This window comes from Leopardus geoffroyi, chromosome A3 (assembly GCF_018350155.1).
Source record: "Leopardus geoffroyi isolate Oge1 chromosome A3, O.geoffroyi_Oge1_pat1.0, whole genome shotgun sequence".
Lineage (NCBI taxonomy): Eukaryota > Metazoa > Chordata > Mammalia > Carnivora > Felidae > Leopardus > Leopardus geoffroyi.
In genome coordinates, this window is record NC_059336.1 from 63,989,648 (window position 1) to 64,009,193 (window position 19,546).

At 37.8% G+C, this 19,546-nt stretch overlaps 1 protein-coding gene across 6 annotated transcripts in view; it reads left to right on the forward strand.

The window, feature by feature from the left end:
* Window positions 1-19,546, forward strand: part of PPM1B (protein phosphatase, Mg2+/Mn2+ dependent 1B) — a 91,747-nt gene that overhangs the window by 58,725 nt on the left and 13,476 nt on the right. For 3 of the 6 annotated variants that reach the window (XM_045445890.1, XM_045445887.1, XM_045445889.1), the window contains exons 3-5: window positions 6,305-6,422; window positions 9,703-9,814; window positions 10,203-10,260. In XM_045445890.1, coding sequence (XP_045301846.1) covers window positions 6,305-6,422; window positions 9,703-9,814; window positions 10,203-10,260 — 288 coding nt within the window. Of the gene's footprint in view, window positions 1-6,304; window positions 6,423-8,872; window positions 9,001-9,702; window positions 9,815-10,202; window positions 10,261-11,009; window positions 12,438-19,546 lie in introns of those variants that run through there. The other 3 variants (XM_045445891.1, XM_045445893.1, XM_045445892.1) reach the window with 3 other exon arrangements.

Here is a 19,546-nt window from a genome sequence, read left to right on the forward strand (position 1 = left end):
ACAGTCTGAATTCCTAGAATCTCAGAAATGATAAATTACTATAGTAATGGGGCAAAAGGTTGGAACACATGATTCATTCAGTTTTAGTGGAAGTTGACCATCATAGTTCCTTTGAATGAAGCTGCATTCAAATTGAAATCAGTTTTGAGAAGCTTAATTAACTTTTATGTTGAAAGATTACAGACTTATGAATGTTTTGAACCTTGCATGTTACTTAATGGAATTAAATATTAAACATCCATTTCTGTTTTTCTAACTCCATAATTTTGTCATTTCACTCATTTGTATTGTAAAACTAAGGGTTAGCAATATTATAAAAACATGCACGCCTGGGTGGCTCAGTCAGTTAAATGTCCAACTTTGGCTCAGGTCATGATCTCATGGTTTGTGAGTTCAAGCCCCACATGGCACTCTCTGCTGTCAATACAGAGCCTGCTTCGGATCCTCTGCTCCTGCCATCCTCACATCAAAAATAAATAAACATTAGGGGCGCCTGGGTGGCTCAGTTGGGTAAGCGTCCGACTTCTGCTCAGGTCATGATCTCACGGTTTGTGAGTTCGAGCCCGGCATCTGGCTCTGTGCTGACAGCTCAGAGCCTGGAGCCCACTTCAGATTCTGTGTCTCCCTCTCTCTCTGCCCCTCCCCCACTCATACTCTCTCTCTGTCTCTCTCAAAAATAAATACAACATAAAAAAAATAAACATTAAAAAAATTAAAATAATGTGAGTAGGGGCACCCGGGTGGCTCAGTCAGGTAAGCATTTGACTTCGGCTCAGGTCATGATCTCGTGGTTCGTGGGTTTGAGCTCTGCATCATGCTCTGTGTTGACAGCTCGGAGCTTGGAGCCTGCTTGGGATTCTGTGTCTCCCTTTCTCTCTGCCCCTCCCTTGCTCGTACTCTGTCTCTCAAAAATAAACATTAAAAAATTAAAAAATATATATGATTAAAATAGAATATGATTACTTTGAACTTAGTCTGAAAGATTGAATACAAAATTTTAGATTCCATGGAAAGCACTTTAGCCTTGTGCTTGGCACTTAGTGATTTCTCAAGAGGAGAAAGCGAGAATAGACACAGTTTTTCTAAGTATTGAAGTTTTCGTGATAATAGATTTAAATTATGTGTTAATATTTTCTAACATTTGTCATGCCCTAATAGTTTACAAGCACTTTTATATGTTAACTCATGAAATCTTGGGAGATTGTGATAATCATCGTAATCACAATAGCATCAGTAAATTACTGCTTTTTATGAGGAAACGCTATTCTAAGCACTTTACAGGTATTTTAACGCATTTAATTTTCACAACCAAGAAAGGTAGTTAGCATTATTATTGCTAATGATAATCTTTTTTTCAGGATTGCCACTTAGCAATATGAAGCTGTAAGTGTTGGATGACTCTGGTCAGGCATTACTCTCTTTAAGATATTTAACTGTAGGAGAGAATAGTCCCTAAGAAAGCACCCTTCCCATTTTATTGCCCGTGCTGGCATCCATGGTATTTATGTTAATTTCAGGTTGCATAGAAAACATAGCGGCTGTTTGCATAGCCTTTCATAACTTATAAGTAACCCTCATTTATCCTCCTAGTAACCTTCTGAGGTGAACAAAATAAAAATCTATTTCCAATTTGCAATTAAGGAAATGGAGGTTTGACATTAAAAGATAGCTGTAAGTCCTGTTTTGGTGAGTGTTGAAGCCAAGAGTAGAATTCACGTTTCCGGACTCAAGTTTGGTGTGTTTATTGCCAATATTTCTCAGAGGGTTTCATGAAAAATTTTTCCTGAAGGATAACACTAAGTACAAGATGAATAAATCTGCAAACAAATACGAAGATGTTTTAAGTAAAGTTACTAATCTTGAGGTCCTTTTAAAAAATCTCATCCCCCTTAAGCAACCACATATATTCTTCCAAATAATTCTGTGTTTATTATACAAACATACAGGAGTATAAAAATAGGCGGAGGGGTTGGTGTGTTTTTTACTGTTTACAGAAATGGATCATACTATGCATGTTACTTTGCCACCTGCTTCATTTTTCTTAAATTGTAAAACTCAGTGTTCCTTTAAATTGTTCTTTTATTTTTCTTTTAAAATACTATTTGAAAAAAAATACTATTTGATATTCCTAAATTCAGCTTATATGCTACTTCTCAGAAGCTCATTTATTTTATTTTTAAGTTTTAGTTTTATTTATTTTTGAGAGAGGGAGCATGCACGGGAGGGGCAGAGAGAGAGAGGAAGAGAGAGAGAATCCCCAACAGGCTCCACACTGTTTGCGTGGAGCCTGATGTGGGGCTGGAACTCATACACTGTAAGATCATGACCTGAGCAGAAATCAAGAGCTGGGTGCTTAACCAACAGAACCACCCAAGCTTATTTATTTTAAAACATGAGACAGTACTTAATAGTTGGATAAAATTGAGGTAAGTTAATGACTTATTTTCCAAAGGCAGCATCATTCCAGATTAGTAGTCCAATACGGAAAATGCACTTGTGTATCCTCCAAAACAACTGTTCAGCTCTAAACTCAGGAGTTTTTCCATTAGAGTTTTCAGAAAATATAATTCTGAATAATGCAAAGGTAGACCTGGATCGTGTTAGAATGGAGTGTGGTTGGGTATTTTGGGGCGTGGAAGGGAAGGACTGAATGTAAAAGTATAGTCTGTAGTGTAGTGATTCCCAAACTTTCTTGGTCCCATGTTGCCGGAGTGTCTTAGTGATTTTTTCACAGTGCTACTTAGCCATAGTAATATTTAACAGATACAAGTGTTTATGTAGTGAGACGCAAACTTAATGAGTATATATGTCTTAACAAAATAATATACATACATTGAAAAAATACTTTATTTCATTCTTTAAGAAACTGCAGTTACATATTAATGAGATATGTGTACCTGTTGGTCACTGCACAACTTCTCAAACATTATAATTATTGGGCACGGCCACCTTCATTGCCTGTATCACATTGATTTTTTTTTTTTTTAATGGGACTTGCTTTTTATCACACCAACTCTTAAAACCCCGGCTTTGAAAAGATAGGATGTCATTGAGAGGAATATCGCATTATCTAATGTTAAAACTGTGAATTACTTCACCGTAGATTGTGAGGTGTCCACAGATGTGAAGTATCACTGTGTTTCCCCTTATTTTTAATATCTCTGTGAGTACATCACAGCACCCTGGGGCTTCTTGGTGCACCATTTGAGAACCATGGGTTTAGTATTAGAACATAGGTTTTGGAGCCAGACAGCTGGGTTTTAAGTTATACCGCACCACATAGAATGAATTCGGGTGAAGTTGCAGTTTCTACATCTTATAAGATAGCGGTGAATGATAATATCTTTGTGGAGTTGTTGAGGGTAAAGCTCTTGGTAAGTGCCTGAATAGTTCTCTGGTTTATAGACCTCAATAAATTTTAATTCTGTAGATGATGGTTGTGAAACAGGGAGGTGAAGGAAATACAGGTTCAGGGAATAAGGTAATGGTGGAAGGGAGTGTTCTTGAAGTAATCATAGACTCAATCTCTCATGGATAGGTGAAAATTTGGTCTATTTTTGAAGTCTGGCTGGTGTTTGAACATGTAAGTAAGATAAGCACAGTACCAGGCTGAAAAAAATGATTTAAAAAATGAGGAATATTGATGGTTTACTTATCAGATACTCATTTACTAACCTTGGCAGTGGTATTCTGTTCACAGCTTACTTTCATATGCCATGTTAACACTTGATCCAGGGCACTTCTTTATAACCGGGCAGCATTCAGCTTTAAAATTAACCACATCAGGTTATTTTCTGTTTCCATTTAAATGCCCTTACATACGGCAGGGACGCTGGCTGCTTTGACCTAGAACTATCCGTTAGTGGTCTAATTCCTTAGAGTGGTACTGCTGTGCTATTGTCAAAAAATAAAAAGAAGAGGCTCTGAAATAATCAGTTTTAAATATCTGGCTAATTGCTTCAGTTCACCAAGCTGGATTTGTTTTGTTTTTATCATGTTTCATTTCTGAACTTAATGAAAAATTTATACTGATTATGTAAGGATAGTTTAGAAAACTGAGGAGGCATAAAGGGAAAAACATCTTTTTAAGTTGCTGTATAAAAATTACTGAAACGCACTCATACGTTGTACTTAGGGGAAAGTCATCTTTATGTAGAAATAGAAGAAGCATCCTTGAAATCACACATGTTTAGGTGTAAATGTAAATTATTTCCTTTATTTTTTGATATTTAAACTTCCTTAAACTATCTTTCAGTTAATTTTCCAGTTGGTAGGATTTAATTTTTATAACATAAAAACCTAATGGAAATTGTGTGTGTGTGTGTGTGTGTGTGTGTGTGTGTGTGTGTGTCTTGAATGTCTATGGTATAAAGCTTTTCCTGACCTGAACTTACATGGTAAATCCTGTAGAATGTGTTGACTCTTTTTTTGGGTGGGAGGGGGGAGCTGTTTGGAACCATGGTGTGTTTATGTGTGGATATGTATATATATTCTACAGCCATTGTAGTATTTCTTATATTAAGTCATTGTGAAAGTCTTGGTGGGTTTCATTAAGGAACGAAATTAGTTTGGACCAATCCTGATTTTTTGGAAATCTTGATTTTTTTTTTTCCCTCCCAAATACAGAGAATCTGGTTATATACTCATGATGTTTCTTCCTACTAAAGCATGCAAGTCTGTGAAAAGTTATTTTTTTTTGAAGCCTTCTTAAGGCCTGGCCTCCATTGCCTTCACATTTTGCAAGATCTTTCTGTCTTTTTGGCTGTGTCATGTGGGTTCCAAAAAAGTGACAAGTCTGAACAAACAGTGCCTGCCTAGATTCTGGCCATACTGAATGAAAAGACTAGAATGGATGTGGCCTAGGCTTTTTTCACTTGAGTTGGCAAAGGGCACCATCAGACAAAATAGCCTACCACCTACATTGATTTAGTTTGTTTAGAATCATAAATAGAAACCATAAGGGGGGGCATGGGTTGAAAAGTCACTATTTCAAGAAGTTTTATTCTTTTTTTTTTCTTTATTTTTTAAAAATGTTTATTTTTGGTAGAGGAAGGGAGAGAGCGTGAGCAGGGTAGGGACAGAGAGAGAGAGAGAGACACAGAATCCAAAACAGGCTCTAGGCTCTGAACTGTCAGCACCGAGTCTGACGCAGGGCTGGAACTCGTGAACCGCAAGATTATGACCTGAGCTGAAGTCGAATGCTTAACCTACTGAGCCACCCAGGTACCGCCCCGCCCCCCTTTTTTTAAGAGAGGAAGAGAGAGCACGTGAGCTGGGGGGGGGAGGGGGAGAGAGAGAGAGAGAGAGAAAGAGAGAGAGAGAGAGAAGCTTAAGCAGGCTCCACACTCAGCGTGGAGCCACATATGGGGCTCGATCCCACGACCCTGGGATCGTGACCTGAGCCAAAATCAAGAGTTGCATGCTTAACCGAGTGAGGCATCCAGGTGACCCAAGCACTGTTTTATCCTGTTCTAAGAAACTCAGTTAAAGTAATATATCTATAGGAAAAGTAATGAGAAAGTTTTAAATTCATTTTTCATAATCTTACGGTAATAGTCTACTTTTTAAATATAGATCATTTGTACGTGATAGTGTGATTAACAAGGCAGCAGTAAAATTTGTCCTTAAGTTAGCAGTTTTAGCTCGCCTCTGCAGACTCTGACCCTGTTTGTGATTCTGTTTAACAATATGATGGCTTTTCTTCAAAAGTTCTTATATCTGACTGTATAGTATCTCAGCCATCCAGTTACATTCCATTGTTTGCTATCCTCGGAATGGTTTATAATCTGTTTTCTTCTCTGCTTAATTGTTCAGTATAGTCTCTTGAGTATCCTAATGATCAGTAATTTTCAGCTGTGTCAAATTCAGTGGCGTTTTGCTAGCATTGCTCTAGTGCAGGTTAATTAGGTGAAAATTACACACTTGTTTGGGAAGATGTGTTTTGGGCTTGAGCCACTTTGGGAATATGTAGTCTTGAGTGGGAAACAGAGTTTAGAAGATGTAATGCATATAAAGATGCATTTCCTCATTTCCTCATTTGTGGAGTGTTGGTGGGTAAGAATAGGTACACAGAATTAAAAGTTATAAAATAATTACAGATCTACCCCTATCTAGAGATCTTGTTTCTTCAGGGAATGCTTCAAATAGTTCTTTGGAATGGAAATGAATGTGTTGAATGTGTGCATTCTGGTGATTTAAATAAACTATAATTGCTTAATGTAATTAACTCTGTTTTGAATTAAATAATAGGAAGTTGCTGGACTGTAGAAATATAATTCTTTCTTTTTCTTTCTTGAATATACAGGGAAGTCGAGATAACATGAGTATTGTACTAGTTTGCTTTTCAAATGCTCCCAAGGTCTCAGATGAAGCAGTGAGAAAAGATTCAGAGCTGGATAAGCACTTGGAATCACGGGTTGAAGGTAAGTAAGAAAGGTGCTTTTTTTTTGCTTTTTTTTTTTTTTTTTTAAGAAGGAAAGGAAAAGTATTCTTCCTTGTTTATCAAGTAGTTTTTTTTTTAATTGGGAAAAAATGACTAAGTATTTCTTTTTTTTTTTTTTTTTTTTTTTTTTTCAACGTTTATTTATTTTTGGGACAGAGAGAGACAGAGCATGAACGGGGGAGGGGCAGAGAGAGAGGGAGACACAGAATCGGAAACAGGCTCCAGGCTCTGAGCCATCAGCCCAGAGCCCGACGCGGGGCTCGAACTCACGGACCGCGAGATCGTGACCTGGCTGAAGTCAGACGCTTAACCGACTGCGCCACCCAGGCGCCCCTAAAAATGACTAAGTATTTCTAAACAAGCCCTTAAAAAACCGGCATCTGTCTGCCTGAGATTTACTGTCACATCTTGGACCAGTGAGTGGGAATTGATTGGCAGGGAGAAGAGATAGGCCTATGATACCCCCAAGGAGAAAAATTTGAAAATACTGTTAAACCTTGCTATTTTATTGTCCCTTTCCTTTGTTATACTTTTAGTGGAGGAGTCCAGTGAAATTTGCCTCCAGGGTTATCATGAACATCAAGTGCTATAATTCCACTAATACTAATTCCCTCCTACCAAGTTAATCATAGGAATTCATTACTGTATGTTTTTATCTTCCCGATTAGAGTTAGCATTGGTGTTTTGAGAGATCATTGATTTTACAGTTGACCCTTGATCAGCGTGGGGGGTGGGGGTACAAACACACCACCATCCCCACCTCTTCCCCCAACACTCCCCCCTAAGTTAAAAATGCACACATAAGTTTTTACCCCCCTGAAACTTAATTGACTGGAAACCTCACTGATGACATAGACAGTCTACTAACACGTATTCAAAGTAAGCTAGAGGAAAGAAAGTGTTGTTAAGAAAATCATAAGGAGAAAATACACTTACAGTAGTGTACTGTATTGGAAAACAATCTATACATGAGTGGACCCATGCAGTTCAAACCTGAGTCATTCAAGGGTCAACTGTACTTATTTTTTTAATCTTTTATTTCGCAGTAATTTTAAATTTATAGAAGAGTTGAAAAAAAATCAGGAGAGCTCCCATGTACATGTAGTACCTTTTACTTAGATTCCCCATCTTGTTTACATTATAATTCGTTTGACTTCTCTCTATATATACTTTCTGTAACATACCCAGTCTCCTCTCTCTCTCTCTCTCTCTCTCTCTCTCTCTCATGGCAATGTCTGGAAACCTTTTTGATGTCATAACGGAGAGGGTGTCGCCAACCTCTAGTATGGAGTAGAGGCCGGGGATGTTGCTTAACATTTTGCATTACACAGACAGCCTCTACAACAAAAATTTGTCTAGTTCAGGGCTCCTGGATGGCTCAGTTGCTTAAGCATCCAGCTTTGTCTCAGGTCATGATCTCACAGTTTGTGAGTTCGAGCCCCCTGTGGGGCATGGTGCCGACAGCTTGGAGCCTGCAGCCTGCTTCGGATTCTGTGTGTGTGTCTCTCTCTGCCCCTCCTCCACTTGTGTTTCTCTCTCTCTCTCTCTCTTTCTCAAAAATAAACATTAAAAATTATTTTTGTCTGGTCCAATATGTCAGTAGTGCTAAGGCTGAGAAATCCTGTGCTATAGAGATGCAAGTATAAGGCAGGAGAATTACAGTCCTGCCTCCAAGAAGCTTGCAGTCTTATGACACTAACTATCATATGCAGTGGAAGTGTGCAGCGGTGCACCTGCTCCAGGCTTGGGTCAGAGACGCATTTGAGAAAGTGACATAAGAAGTTGAAACCTGAAGAATGAGTGTGAGTGAACTATGCAAAATAGGTTGGTCGGACTGGCAGAAAGAGCATAGAAGTACATGTGAAGATCTAGAAGCAGGAGAAGGCTGCTCTGAATGGAGCCTGTGAGGATAGAGGGGTCAGGGGCAGAGTCGAATGGGAGTGGTGAAAGTTACAGTCATGGTGAGGGCCTGGTGAGGCGTGGTGACCGCCGAGGATACTGCTTTTTTGTTAACTTCAAGTCAGTTGGCTCTGATTTTTGAGGAGTTTATAGCATTCTTTTTAAAATTTTTTAATGTTTATTTATTTTTGAGAGAGAAAGAGACAGGGTGTGAGTGGGGGAGGGGCAGAGAGAGAGGGAGACACAGAAACCGAAGCAGGCTCCAGGCTCTGAGCTGTCAGCACAGAGCCCAGTGCGGGGCTCGAACCCGTGAATTGTGAGATCATGACCCGAACCCAAGTTGGACGCCCAAACAACCGAGCCACCCAGGAGACTCAAGGAGTTTATATCTTAATACTGGCCAAATAATCATGTACTAAATACCTGTTTTCCATAAATTTTAAATGTAAACGGAACATGTAAATGTTTTACTTTGTTCTAAGCTTCAGCAAGTTCTGTGACTCATTTTCCTTTTTTTAAATTGTTGTGGAACATTACTACTTAGGTATCAAAAACCTTATAAAACGACATGGATGGACCTAGAAAGTATTATGCTAAATGAAATAAGACCGAGAAAGGTAAATACCTTATGATTTCATTTCTATGTGGAATCTAGAAAACAAAACAAAGACTCCTGGATATGAGGAGCACACTGGTGGTTGCCAGAGGAAGGATAGGCGAACTAGGTGAAGGGGATTAAGAACTACAGACTTCCAGTTATCAAGTCACAGGCCTGAAAAGTACAGCATAGGGAATACAGTCAGTAATGTTGCACTGGCGTCGTATGGAGACTACGCTTACCGTGGCGAGCATTTAGTAATGTATATAATTGTCGGATCACTATGTACACCTGAAACGAATATAATACGTCAGCTATTCTTTGATTAAAAATGAACAATCTTATAAAGTGATTTCTATTTTTTCTCCTTTTCCTTACAATCCTTATCCATTGCTTTTTTTTTTTGATAATTATAGTCTTAATAACTTTTGTATTTTTATATAAAATCAGATCAGATGTATATGCTTTTCCACATAGCTGTACTAACAGGGATCATTTTTAGTGATTATAAACCATTTCACTCGGCTTATACCAAAAATTTCTCCACTACTGCTGTATCATAGAACGTTTCCTTTGTTTCAGTTTTTGCTTTTATGTATGCACCTAACTTTTTATATTACTTTTTTTGTTCCTCGTGTGATAGTAAGATAATGTTTGCTTTTTTTACATTTGAAAATTGATACTACCAAATAGTACCCCTTGTTTCACTCTGTGAATCCGGACTTACCACATTAATTTAGGAACTCTTTTTAAAAACTTGCAGAAATTATGGAGAAGTCTGGTGAGGAAGGAATGCCTGATCTTGCCCATGTCATGCGCATCTTGTCTGCAGAAAATATCCCAAATTTGCCTCCTGGGGGAGGTCTTGCTGGCAAGTAAGTAGAACAAAAAGAACTAATTTTGAGTTCATTTATAATTAGTAATTAATTTTGGGTAAGAAGTATATCAGTCATCTAAAAATGAAATGAGTTGACGGTTCTTTTACTAGAGAAGAACTTTAAAATTTCATCCAAAAGAGATTTTTTTTAAGGGAATTATTTATCATGTGCTTTGAAGGTGAAGGTCCTATTTCCTTGATAAATGAGAACAAATTTGGGGTTGTGCTGGATCAGTTTCTGAGTGAGATATAGAAACTATGTTCTTGGCAAGTGTTTAAGTGTGGCAGTTAATTTTTGAGAACGGTCCAGATGAAGTCTTATTTTAAATACTCAAGCTTAGTAATTGTATGCAATTTTAATAAACCTGAAGCGTAATTTTTTTTAGGCGCAATGTTATTGAAGCTGTTTATAGTAGGCTGAATCCACATAGAGAAAGTGATGGGGTAAGTTTTATTTCGTTTCTTAAGCATTTTAAATAATTTTGTAATGTAAATACTAGATATAATACTTTCACATAATGAAATCTGTAATAAAGTGTTAGTACTTTTCATGTTAAGGAGTCAGTTAAAGTTTAAGGGAATGTATAGAAATGGAGGTAGAGATACAGTTCTGTTCTGTAGATAGACTTGCCACTTAATGGGCACCGAGTACCTTTTTGCTGGGCTGTACTTACTTCCTCCCTGTGTGTCTGCCTTTCCTTCTCCCTCTCCCTTAAATCTTAATTTTGAGGCGAAGAATGTGCTTTGAAGTATCTCAGTTTCTCCTTCAGCAGGCTGCTACCATCACTAGAACGTAGTGATAGAGAAAATGAGCTATTCTTTTAAAGGCCTGACTCTCAGCGCCCCTGTGTGCCCAGTTGAATACCTAAGGATGATTTCTTTCTAACCTTAGCGTTGCCGCTGTAGGCATGTGTGTTGAGCTGAGATAACCATTTTTGCTGTCTCTGCTGTGCTTCCTCAGAGCAGAACTCTGTCACTTTGCCTTCCTTACTGCTGTTGATGTGCTGTCAGCCACGTCTCTGTAGTGTTTTTATCTTGGTACTAGTGCCAGAAGACAAAACAGTGCCTCCTTCTCCTCCTCCTTCTTGTCCCCCTCCTCCCTCCTCCTCCTCCTCCTTCTCCTTCTTCTTCTTTTTTTTTTTTAATTGTCCTGTATTTCAAAGTCAGTAATTCAAATAAGTATTTTCTCGTAGGGTTTTGAAGTTTTCGGACGTCTGTAAATGAATAACTTAATTTTTAACACTTATGCTTGAAAGATTTAAGGGAGCCCAAGTTAGTAATGAAACTCATTGAGAAGAAATAGACTCACCCTCCAAGTCTCCAGCTCCTGGTGACAGGTCTTGAGAGAGACGTCAGCCACTGGTATCCTCTCAATTGCACTGTATTCCTTTTTGTGCAGCAAAATCCTCTTGTTTCTTTTTTCTAAACAATAAAAGTGTCCTTGCAAAAAGGAACATTTTACAATTAATACATTGTAGTGAGTTGAATAAAAGTGACCCTGTATACTGCTAATAACAGGATTTATATCTTGGTCTAGAGCAGTGGTCCTGAGTCTTTCTTTGGTGTTCGGTACCTCAGAGTGTTAAGAATTGTATCTAAAGCTATGAAAATTAATTTAAAAACGTCATGTGATAACTTTGAGAACCCTAAATCAAATGAGGACAGAAGTTGGGGTGGCCATGACTGAAAAGTTCGTCGTAAGTGGGTGGTGGAGTGAAGACAGGCTGGTCTCTTCAGCTAGATTATAGCTTCCACACAACATCCAGTACTATGGTTAGGGGAAATAAACCCTCAAAAGGTAGTTACTCATTCATTACTAGCTGTCTAAGTGCTCCTGTTTCTTCATGTGTGTGAAAATGTAACCCCGGTGTGTAATCTTAGAAAATAATTTTGGGGTACCTGGCTGGCTCAGTCTAGATAGAGCACGCGACTTCTTGATCTCAGGGTCATGAGTTCAAGCCCCACGTTGGGGGTGGAGCCTACTTAAAAAAATTATTTCATTATGCCTTGCCAAATTTCTTTGTCCCTCAAAAAAGTTGGCTACTTTTACTCCAGATACGATTTTTAAAATGCCTCAGAACCCTAAATTAACATTGGGGTTAATGTTTTAAACTTTTTTAAAAAATAGAAAATACTTATACACAGCTCAATAAACAGTGAATGAATAAACAACAGAGCCATGAAACTGAAGAGAAATTCTCAGGATAAAAAACTGGCCTTGAATATGAGTATTCTATGACTGTGTATAAGTTAGGAGATGCATAAGCTTTCTAGTAACTTCAGCAGATGAAACACAGACAGTCTACCCCGAGGTGAAGTGATACAGTGGGGAAACTACAGAACATGAGGCATGGTTCCATCTCTCCTGTCATTGCAGCTTGCTGTGTCCACATAAACACACCAGTTAAAGAATACAGTGTTTCACATCATTTGGTAAAGAATAGAAAGAAGTGACAGAATAGGGAATGTGATTCATTTCCATGTGAACTGTACACTGGTTGCCTGGCAAGTCCGAATTACAGATAAGAGGGGATTTGAAGAATGATGAGAATGACAAATGAAATGAGGAGGATGGTAGTTCAAGTGGACGGGAGAGGCAAGAACAAAGTATAAGCCAGTCTTTAAAGAAAGGACCTCATTTTGTCCAACGCATAGAGCTGCTGTGGTTAAAAAAAAAAAAAAAAAATTAGGATGTGGGGCGCCTGGCTGGCTCAGTTGGTTGAGTGTCTGACTTCGGCTCAGGTCATGATCTCATGGTTCATGAGTTGGAGCCCCACATTGGGCTCTTTGCTGTCAGCACAGAGCCGACTTCAGATCCTCTGTCCCTTCTGCCCCTCCCCAGTCCCTCTCCTGCTTGTTCTCTCTCTCTCTCAAAAACCAATGACCATTTGGAAAAAAAAAGAAAAGAAAGAACTTAGGATGCCAGAAGTACTTTTGGAGAGACTGGAGTGCCCCCCCCCCCTTTTTTTTTCCCTAAGTTTATTTATTTGTTTTGAGAGAGGGGCGGGAGGAAGGGGTGAGAAAGAATCCCAAGCAGGCTCTGTGCTGTCAGTGCAGAGCCCAGTGCAGGCTTGATCTCAACAACCGTGAGATCACGATCTGGGCTGAAATCAAGAGTCAGATGCTTATCTGACTGAGCCACCCAGGCGCTCCTGGAGAGGCCTTTTGAACTTTATATTTTACAGAGAGGAGCCACCATCTGTTTGGAGCATAAGAATGATAGACCCAAAAGAATATCTCTGGTATTTTAATCTGTTAGAAACATGTGCAGCATTAAAGAGATGCTGGCAGTCAAGTAGCGAAATAATTGCAGAGATCAGATGATAAGCGTAAACTCATTATCAGACAGATATGCGGATTAGAGAAACTTCCCTGTTTACTATAAAAAGTAACTTTTGCAGTCCAGAGCCCTCTTTTGGGAAATACCACTTTGCCCTTTCAGAATAATCATGACCTTAGAAAAATGTTGAACTATCATCACTAGTAGCAGAAACGTAATAAAAGAACACAAAGAAGCAGAAAAAAAATGAAGTCATTATAGCTGTTTAAGTTTTTACTTCTTAAGCTACTGTAGCAGTGAGTGAGGTACAGACGTGCTATATAAGTGCTTCTTAACTTAGTTAGATGTGCGCCATGTGGAAGATGTTGCCGAAGTACAGTGGCAGGAGCCCAGGGTTAGTTTACAGAATGGGAAAGACAGCAGAGTGCTGGAAATACAGAAGAGGAGCCAGTTGGGACATTTTATAAAAATTGGGGTTTTTTTAAATAACAAAAATAAAAATTTTGTTCAGACATTTTAAAAAATGAGGGGGACACCTGGGTGGCTCAATTGGTTAAATGTCCGACTTCGGCTCAGGTCATGATCTCACAGTTCGTGGGTTCAAGCCCCGTGTTGGGCTCTATGCTGACAGCTCAGAGCCTGGAACCTGCTTCGGATTCTGTGTCTCCCTCTCTCTCTGCCCCTCCCCTGCTCATGTTCTGTCTCTCTCTCTGTCTCTCTGTCTCTCTCAAAAATAAATAAACATTTAAAAAATTAAAAAATAAAAAAGAATGCTAGTCAGAGTTAATTCGAGTTAATCCTAAAATGTCTGCTTCATATCAGAGATAGAATTATCTGGCTGTAAATGCCTATAAGTAATTTGGGGATTACTTACGGAAATAGGGATTCATTTATTTTTCTTATATGAAAAGAAAATCTTGTGGATAATGTATTTCAGAAGGCCCAGTGGAATGTAAGTCCGAAATTAAAACATTTAAAACATATTCAGAAAGTTCATTATTGAGAGGAGTCTTCTGAAGTTGTCTACTAAATTTGTTTCTTAGTTCAACCTGTTGGAGTATGTTAAGACTTCTTAATGCAAGCAGTATTGACATTTTCCCACCTAGTAAAATCTTTGGAAGAGTCTAGCAGGAATTCTTAGGTGGTCTGTGAATCCCCAGAAAGTTTTTGAAAATGTGTTTATGTGTGTACATACGCAGTTTTTAACGAGAAGTATAGTATGTCTGCAGTTTTCATCAGTTCCTCAAAGGCGTCTGTAACCCCAAAAGAACAATCACCTAGAGGACCAGAAAAAGTAAAACTGCATTTTGCTCTAAACTGTTCTTACCTTAGGCAGGGCTCTGAGATCATGGCTTTTTTCTTCTTCCAAAATGCTAGGTTGGGGTGCCTGGCTGGCTCACTAGATGGAGCATGTGACTCCTGATCTTGGGGTCATGAGTTCAAGGCCCACACTGGGTATGTAGATTACTAAAAAATGAGCTATTTCATTGGTTTAGGTTCTAATCTTTAAAAAAAAAAAAAAAAAAAAAAAAGCTAGGTTGCGTCTTATAACTAGAGGTAGAAATTCTGCGAGATCTGTGACTTCATCTGATTTATTTATGGCTATCGTCCCGGCACCTACAACAGTGCCTGGCATGTGGTGAGAACTCAGTAAATACTTGCTAAATAAGAGCCATTTCTATTTATTAATTTCTAGGTGTTTGCTTAAGACTATCCTTAAGTCATATATTTAAAAAAAATAATCTGAGGTTGCTAATTTGTATGAAAGTACATGTATAGACTTTTATATTTTCCATGGAAAAATGTTAAGTTCTTCCCTCAAAGAATACTTAAAATGCTTTTTAATTAGTATATTACTGATCAAGTAGCCATATAGGTTGGTGATTTTCCAAGGGCAAAGGGGGGACTTGTAGCTGTCCAGTTGGATATGTATACAGTCATAGGTGATATCCTCAACACCCTTCTTTTAGAGGTAAGCCTGAGAGTCAGGGAGAGGAAGTAGTTAGCCTAGGTTGCAAAGCTAAATAAATGATACAGCCAGAATTTCAGTCTAAGGCATGGGGATTCCCAGAACCATTGTCTATACACCTTTCCGTGTTATCTAAGATATTTAGAGATTACATATATGTCTGTACCCCATCTCTTTACTAGCCATGAAAAATCATTCCTCATTCTTTTGTGAATCTCCTGTTTAATAGTCTTAAGATACTCTGGTTTTGAAGAGGAATATTTCATAAAGTTTTTGAAACTAAGCAGCCAAGCCCGATATCTTATCAGTTATTTTTCTTTTAAATAGTACACATTTTTGTTTGTCCTAATCCAAAATCTTTTTTAAGGCATTTGAATTTTTGAGAAGGGAGGAAAGACCGGACAAAAGCCCAAAAGAATCTTCGTATTCTGTTTTCACGTTAAGTTTTATATATAGCCTTTCTGTTGATAATTTCAAATAGATCAGTTACAGTAAACATAGCTGCTTTTACATTTTTATATCACAGTTTCAGGACTGTGTGCGTACTAGTCTTTTGGTAAATTGTTTTCTTTTTTACTTGTCAGAACATATTTATGGAGAAGATCTATACTGTTTGAAAATATGCCAAACTTTAGTCTATTTTTAAGAGTGGTACGACATACTGCTTCTCTAAGCTGTGTGGTCTTAATCATTTAAATGACTCTTTAAAATGATTTCAGATTCATTAAATTTTACATAATCCTTGCAGATAACAGCTAACTAGATTCTTCCTTAGTCGTCGTTAATTTTATCTCATGAACTCATAGTTGAGAATTTTTAGCTCTAAAAGTTATTTTTAGCTGAGAAGCAGAGGACAGGACTGTACCAAAAACACAGTAAATATTTATTCCTTACTTTTTTCTCCATTGTTTTAGCTAGTCGTTTGAAGAATTTTGCTTATGGCAACTGCATTAACAAATGCTGCAAATAAATACTAGCTAGTTAAAGTTTATCTTCTAAATGTGCTTAAAAATTTCCCCCTTCTGTTCACTGTCTATATTCCAGTGTCTTATTTTGGAGAAAGCAGTATTTTCATGAGAGATTTGATTCTTTTAAACTGTGTTTGTCTAGATGACAGTGAAACCTTGAAAATAAAAACAGAGGGTAAAGGTCTATATTCTCATCTCCATAATTGCCTTTAATTTAGTTTGCAGAGTACTTTTAAACCATCCCATCTAATAGAATTTTTTTGTCCTATAATTTCATTAGTCTCTCTGTATCAAGGAAATGCATTGTAGACTTGACTATGAAATAATTTGTGGCCCACTTCTACAATAATTTTAAGCAATATTTCTTTAGTGAGTGTCTGTTTATATGGGGCATTTGCTACGCAAAAATGGTTACCATCATGTATTCAAAAGAACATGCAGGGGGACATTGGTGCTAATTATACCTGTATACAATCTGAACTGTGTCACTTAACTAGCATTCTCACTCTGATAAATAACTTCGGCAGTACCTATTGGGTAGGGTAGCTATGAGGATTAAATGAGATGATATGCATAAAGTTCCAAGTACAGACATTAATTACAGAAAGGAATATGAAATTCTCTTTACCTCAGAGAGCTTACAATCTAATTGGAAAGACTTATTAACAGTTGCAAGGTGGAACTGATGGCTGTAATAGATGTGTAATCGTGATGTAATGTATATATGAGTTCAGGTAAAAAAAAAAAAACAAAAACGTACAGCCAAACAGTAGGTTCCTTTTCTAATATTAATGAAAATCCGTAAGAGAGTTGCGAAACAGTATTGTGAAGAGTCCAATGAAATGGCTGGGTAAGAGGTCTCATCCATCTATCTTTTATCGAGCACAGTAGGGAAATGTAATTTGTCTTGAGATAAAATGACTTTTAAATGTGGTCATTAGCTCAAGTTCTTTTCAGTTCAGTGGCTCTGTGATGGCAGCCATTGTAAATCCATCCCAATTTAACTTACAAGTTTGGTTTTAATGTTTTTTTGTTTTTTTTTTAAAGTAGCTACTCCTCCCCAACTAGCATTCCTACAGAATCCACAGAGACATAGTAGACGCTTGCTGTAGTAACAGGTGTCAGTTGGAGAGCAAGAGGTGCTGTATCTTTTGAACCCACCAAAATTGAAATGCAACTAACATAACATTTTCATCAATAAGTTCCAGTAAGAAGAGTCTATATCACAGGTTCTGTGTATCAGAATCGCCTGGCAGGCTTTAAACAACTCACCCCACCCCAATGAATCTAAATATCATGTGATCGAACTTTAGAGGGGGCGCCTGGTGGGCTAGAAGCGTGCAGCTCTTGATCTTGGGCCGTGAGTTTGAGCCCCACATGGGGTGTAGAGAGTACTTAAATAAATAAAGCTTTAAAAAAAAAAAAGTTAAAAAAAACTCACCCCAACCCAATGAGTGTGAATATCATTTGCTTAAAACTTCAGTATGTATATAATTTGAAAAGCTCCACAGGCAGTCCTGGTACGAAATTAGGGTTGATCATCACTTCAGAATTTGTTTCAATGCCCTAGAAGGTTTTGTTTTGTTTTTTTTTAATTTAATTTAATTTATTTATAAAAAGGGAGTTGAGTTTTTTTGAGTCAGGGGGGTGAGGTGGGGAGATTCTTATGCCCTCTATTGAAAGTTCTTTGTGATATACTATCAAGGAGAAAATTGCCTTTTGGAAAACTTGATTAAAGACCGATAAGGTTTATGATTAGCAAGCATTCACCCAGTTGTTCCTTCTTAACCTTCCCTGAATAGATTCAAATGAGAAACTTTATATAGGGAAACATGTTTATTTAGCACATAAGGAAAGGTAAGGGAGAAAAAATAAGAAAAATCTTAACAGAGCACATTTTATTATGTTTTCTCCACCCGGTAAATTTTGCAAATTAAGAAAAACAAAAGTTATTTGGGGCACCTGGCTGGCTCAGTTGGAAGAGTACGCGACTCTTGATCCTTGGGTCGTGACTTCAAGCCCCCATGTTGTGTGTAGAGATCACTTAAATAAATAAAAACTTTTTAAAAAGGAAAAAAAAAATAAAAGTTATTTGACAGTTAACCTACCTGAGGTAGGAAATTGGAGAATTCAAAGAAAATAAAGCATCTATAACTTCACTATCCAATACCATCACTTGTATATTGCTGTTATTTCCTGTCTTCCCAGGCACTTTACATATAACATCCTAAAATGAACAGATAATAGACATATACATACACATAAAACATACACAATGCACAGTGTCATCTCTTGCTTTTTGCCACAAGGGCACTTTTTTTTCCCCCAAAAGCATTCAGGTGCTCTCATTTTTCTGATAAGCGCTGCTATTTATTATGTGGTTATATCAGCATATCTTTGTTTCTTTGTTGCAGAATTGTAGAGTATCAGTTTCCAGAGATGGTTAAAAGTTTATGTCAGATCATCTAGATCAGTAACCATTTTTTTAGAGTTTTTTTTTCCCAACTTTTTTTAAACGTTTATTTATTTTTGAGAGAGAGAGAGAGACAGAATCCAAAACAAGCTCCAAGCTCTGAGCTGTCAGCACACAGAGCCCGATGTGGGGCTCGAACTCATGAACTGTTGAGATCATGACCTGAGCCGAAGTCGGACGCTTAACCAACTGAGCCAGCCAGGCGCCCTGATTTTCCCAACAGTTTATGATAAAAACTCCCAAATATGGAGAATTGAAATGATCACAATGGACACCTACACACCTTCTACCTTGATTCAACAACTGTAAACATTTTAGCATATTGGCTTTGTGTGTGTGTGTGTGTGTATTACTTTTTTTCCCCCTTTCTTTCACGAACCTTTTAACAGTACATTGCAGACATCATCTTGGCATATTTTGGCATGAAGCTCTTAAAAATGAGGACATTTTGGGTGCCCGGCTGGCTCAGTTGATAGAGAATTCAACCCCTGATCTTGGGGTCGTGACTTAAAGCCCTACATTGGGCATAGAGCTTAGTTTTAAAAAAAGAAAAAAATGAGGACATCTTTCCAACCATAAATCTAGTATTATAACCATAATACTATTATCATACCTAATAAGATAAAGATTATCATCTAGTGCCAATTCCGGATTTTCCCAGTTGTCCCTAGAATGGCTGTTACAGTAGTTATTTTGAACGATGGTCTAATCAGGCTGTTACGGTATCAGTCAAGCATATTAATGGAGTCTGTAACCAAGCCCCCACTTTCTTTTTTCCCTTGCCACTGAAAAAGAAGGGCCTGAGCCAGCTTTGTATAGCATGTCCTACATTCTGGATCATATGATTGTTTTCTTGTGTCCTTTAACTCAGTCCTCTATTCCCTGTTTTCCCGTAAATTGGGAACTCGCTTTATTAGATTTGTATTAAACATGTTTGGCAAGAACACACAGGACATGGCCCTACACTCCCTAATGCATCACATCAGGAGGCACATGATGTAAGGTTCTTCCTTTTAGACTGTCAGCTTAACTGTGATCAG